The sequence below is a fragment of the Hemiscyllium ocellatum genome, chromosome 33 (genome assembly GCF_020745735.1).
Source record: "Hemiscyllium ocellatum isolate sHemOce1 chromosome 33, sHemOce1.pat.X.cur, whole genome shotgun sequence".
NCBI classification, from domain to species: Eukaryota; Metazoa; Chordata; class Chondrichthyes; order Orectolobiformes; family Hemiscylliidae; genus Hemiscyllium; species Hemiscyllium ocellatum.
In genome coordinates, this window is record NC_083433.1 from 18,788,168 (window position 1) to 18,792,932 (window position 4,765).

Below are 4,765 nucleotides of genomic sequence, written 5' to 3' on the forward strand. Positions count from 1 at the left end.
AGCAAAATGGTGTTTATTACAAGGCAAATGTAATTTGCTGCAGGGCTTTGGTTAGACCACATCTGAAGTGTTGTGTACAACTTTAGATATAATCTATTGTTATAATTGCATTAGAAACAGCTGAGAAGGTTCATTTGGCTTGGAATCATCGAATCCCTACAGTGTAGGAAGAGGCCATTCAGCCCATGAAGTCTGCACTAACCATCCAAAGAGCATTCCACCCATATTTATAACCCTGCATGGAACTTTTACTATGGCTAACCCACCAAACCTGCACCCTTTGGAGCAAATTTTAGCATGGCCAATCCATCTAACCTGCACATCTTTGGACTGTGGGAGGAAACTGAAGCATCCAGTTAGTGACTTAGTGGTTAGCACTGTTGCCTCACAGCACCAGGGACCTGGGTTCAATTCCAGCCTCGGGTGACTGCCCATGTGGGGTTTCCACGTTTTCCTCAATGTCTGTGTGGGTTTCCTCCAGGTGCTCCAGTTACCTCCCACAATCCAAAGATGTGCAGGTTAGGTGAATTGGCCATGCTAAATTGCCCACAGCCTTCACGGGCATGTAGGTCAGGTGCACTAGTCAGGGTATGGGTTAAGAGGGTAGGGGAATGGGTCTGGGTGGGTTACTCTTTGGAGGTTCGGTATGTATTCCTTGGGCCGAAGGGCCTGTTTCCACTCTGTAGGAATTCTATGATTCCAGTGGAAACTCATGCAGACATGGAACAGAATGTGCAAACTCCATTCAAACAGCCCAAAGATGCTGAAATCAAACCTGGGTGCCTGGTGCTGTGAAGCAACAGTGCTACCATGAGTCACTGTGCTGTCCCTAAATTGTTCATGCAGCAACAATGTGGAAGCAGACTATTTGGTCCGTCAAGTCCATACCGAACCTCTGAACAACTTACTACTCTATCCCTGTAATCCCACCTTTTCCATTGCCAATCCACCTAACAGACAGTCACCTGAGAGTGCACTCAAACTCTGGTACTGTGAGCCAGCAGTGCTAACCACTGTGCCACCTCTAAATTATTCTCTGGGATAAAAATTTATCATATGGAGAAAAATTGAACAAATTGTACATCAGAGCTTCTTAGATTGAGAGGGGACCTTCATGAAAATTTTAAGATTCTGAGGGAATCAGTCAAGGTGAATTCTGGGAGACTGTTCACCAATGTAGGAGAGACCAAAACCAGGGGACAGTATTTAAAAATAAATGGTCTCATTATTAAGATGGAAGCTTGGCAACTCTTTCTTCCTTTAAGTTTATTCGCTGTGGAATTTTCATGCTCAGAAAATGGTGAATGCCAGTTCATTTAATTTATTCAAGGCTGAGTGATATAGATTTGTGATCGACAAGGGACTTGAGAGGTATGGGGCCAGGCAAAAACATGAAGTTGAAACCATAACGAGATCAACGTCAATCTTACTGAATGGCAGAGAAGGCCTTCTCCTGTTCCTAAATTCTGCCTTCCAGTGTTGATACTATCCTGTCTGAGGATGGTACCGTGTCTATTCCTTGCTCCAGCTACAGATCCACCCTTCCTCTTACACAGAAATCGAAAACTGAACCCTCAAGGACCAGCAATTGCTGAGAATGCCCAGCAGCATTGGCACTGGATAAGCTGATCCAAAATTCAATGTAAATTTGGTACCTGGTTATTTGATATTAAGCCACTATGAAGAGTTTTTTCAAAATAAACTTTATTCATCTGATCAAATGAAAATATACACAATTCAGAAAACATTCTGTGCAGTATTAAAGTCATGCCATGCTTGGCAAGTAACTTGTGATGATAAGACTGTATATTGTAGTGTTCACTCTCATACTTCTGTCCATGCATTCAGGCATCTACGTAAACATTTGAATAGAAAATATGCTGTATTTACATCTGGGCTTCAAAATAATAGTTACATTTCTTGCCGAGAAAGGAGAACATCATTTAAAGACTGCTCCCCTTATTAACCTTGTGACAGCTACATTAAGCTTCTCTCCGTCCTTAGACATGTTGGCCTGTGCGATGGAAGAAATACTGAGTCTCGAAAGGATCCCACAGTGCGAAGTCAGCAATGTTCAGACAGAGAAAGGGATAAATACACAGTGAAATACTACAGGCCTTAATAAATAAGCCCTTTTTAATACCCAAAACTAACTTGATCCATCACATACAGTCAGTAGTCCCAGTCACGATTGTCTCTCCCTGCAGATTGAAGGAAGAGTTTTTAAGGCATGTGTTTACAATTAAAGCATTGGTCGCGTTGTTGCCACACTGTGCGAGGATCGTGGTGCATTGTCAATGAGAAAGTACTGACCTTCTTTCTTTAAAGTGTGGTTATGTCCTATTTGACTGGCTTCCAAATGATCTTGTTGGAATGTGACAGTGCCTCTCTGCTGACCATGGTCGAAGCCTGAGAGTTGAGGTTGTGGATGTATCCAGCCTGGATTCTTACTGTTGGTCACTCTCCAGGCCTTGTCCCTAGTGCCCCCACCTCCTGTCATCCCATCTGTGTGGGGGGGCATTTCATTTTATTGGAATTCTGGTTCGATCATCCGAAGTATTTCTCTCACTGGATGTATAGTGCTGTTCATCACTGGCAGCTCTTGGGCTACATTGAATCTTCAAGGGCATCTTCCTCCAGCATTGATCTGGCTCATCCTGCGTGTCAGACAGGCTTTGTTTCTTGCAGGACTGAGCTTCCTTTGGTGAGATGTCTGGATTGTAACTACTGCAAATCATAGAGATACAGGATGCTGCCTTGTTCTGGGCTGCCTTCCCTGTCCCATGCATTATCAATTCCCTCCAAAACAGGGTAGCATGCAGCAGAGGATGACTCTGTTGAAATCCACTGAGTTTCCTAACACTGCCTTTTTTTTTCACAGAACAACTGAAACATCCTGAACTCAGGAACTGCCATTCTATTTTCCACTGTTTCTATTCTTGACTGCGCAAAAGCAAAATTATTTTTTTTCCCAAAGGGAGAAAGTGAGGACTACAGATGCTGGAGATCAGAGTTGAGAGGGTAGTACTGGAAAAGCTCAACAGGTCAGGCAGCATCCGAGGAGCAGGACAATCGATGTTTCAAGCTCAAGCCCTTCATCAGGAATGAATCATTGGTTCCTGATGAGATTTTTTTTAGATTAGATTCCCTACAGTGCAGGAACAGGCCCTTCGGCCCAACCAGTCCACACTGACCCTCCAAGGAGTAACCCACCCTGACCCATTTCCCTCTGACTCATGCACCTAGCAAAATGGGTCAGGAAGGGCTTGTCCTGGATTCTCCTGCTCCTGAGATGCTGCCTGACCTGCTTGATTTGTCCAAAGCACAGTGAAAACTTCGGGCCATCGCTCTACCGGAGCGAGGAAGGAATCGACTTGCTCCTCGCACTCTCGACGACTTTGCCTCGAACGCTCTGCACTCGGGTTTATGGCAGTTGTATTGCTCCAAAGAACGTCCCGTCCCCATTTAATGCAACGTGGGCTTGCACCCGTGGGATGACCAGTTCCAGCTCATCTCCTGCCTCCAGTTTGGCAACGCCCGCGGTGAAGCAGGAGTTATTGGGGCAACAGGCAGGCATATTCTGGACGCACCGAAAGAGAATGGAGGTCCGGGGCTCACTGCCAACAATATTGGCTTTGACTCTTTTTATAAAGTGTCCCATTGTAAAAATGTTGTCCTTGTACCACACTTGGCTGTAAATGAGGAAGAAGCCGGCTTCCTTCACCGAGATCTTGTTGTCCATTCTGTCCAGAGCAGTCCCTTTCTTCAGGCTGAGCATCCAGGGGACAAGAGTCCCCTCCACACGGTTCTGGCTGGACACAGGTCTCCGTTCAGCTCGGCAGACTTGCTGATGCCTTCCCGGGAGGCACTTCTGGCAGTTGCTGGCTCGGAGCACCGGCCGCTGGTCGTTGGTGGCGATGAGCTGCACAAAGGAGCGCCGAGCTGGCTCAGGAAGCGACCTCCTGCTGCGAGGCTTCGCTTCTCCCCCTCGCCCCGTCTCCCCGCCGCGCCGCTCCCCGGTGAGAACCTCGCCGAGCCGGCTGGCCGCGCTGCTCCAGTTCGCTGCTTGCCCCCTGGTGCCCTTCGCTAAGTGGTCCAGTCGGAACTTGTAGGACTCCAGCTCCTCTCTCATGGAGGAGATCTCTGCCCTCAGTGCGAGGACGTGGTGCAGAGCCACCGCTGCTACATAGGTCGACAGCAGGGCTGCTGAGGTGAGGACACAGGCTGAGAAGACCAAGCATCTGTGCTGCATGTCGAAGCCAGCCTTTTGTTGCACTGCGTTCATCTTTTATCACAAATTCCGCTTTTTGACGGAACTGGTGAAACAATCCAAAACAAGAGTGCCATTTCCTGTCAGCTGGTGCTTTTTGAAGACCTGTAATTCTCAGCATTTCTCTTTGAGATCAATCGGAAGGATCTTTAGCTGAATCTGCTGCTGCAGGAGACTATAACAATGCATGTTAGATTTCCGATAATGTAGCTGAACCACTTACCATAAGAAGACAGGGAGAAGGGGGCAAGCTCAGATCCATATCTGATTTGGCCTCCGGCTCTCAAGTCAGATTGGCTGATAAAGAAGAATTGACATCAGGTTGTTCACTTCTAACACTGGCTTTATCAGCAGCATTTAAAAGGCTAGTAGAAAGTGAGGACTGCAGATCGTGGGGTTTGGAGGCGAGAGTTTGGTGCTGGAAAAGCACAGCAGGTCAGGCTGCACCCGAGGAGCAGGAGAATGGGAAATGCAGGGGTAGGGCAGAGGGTTGGG

At 47.2% G+C, this 4,765-nt stretch overlaps 1 protein-coding gene across 1 annotated transcript; it reads right to left on the reverse strand.

Moving 5' to 3' along the window:
* Positions 1-1,716: 1,716 nt before the first annotated feature.
* On the reverse strand, positions 1,717-4,320 carry LOC132831293 (tumor necrosis factor ligand superfamily member 13B-like). Its single transcript, XM_060849340.1, has one exon. The coding sequence runs from the start codon at positions 4,283-4,285 to the stop codon at positions 3,425-3,427; it is 861 nt and encodes a 286-aa protein (XP_060705323.1). The 5' UTR covers positions 4,286-4,320; the 3' UTR covers positions 1,717-3,424.
* Positions 4,321-4,765: the final 445 nt, after the last annotated feature.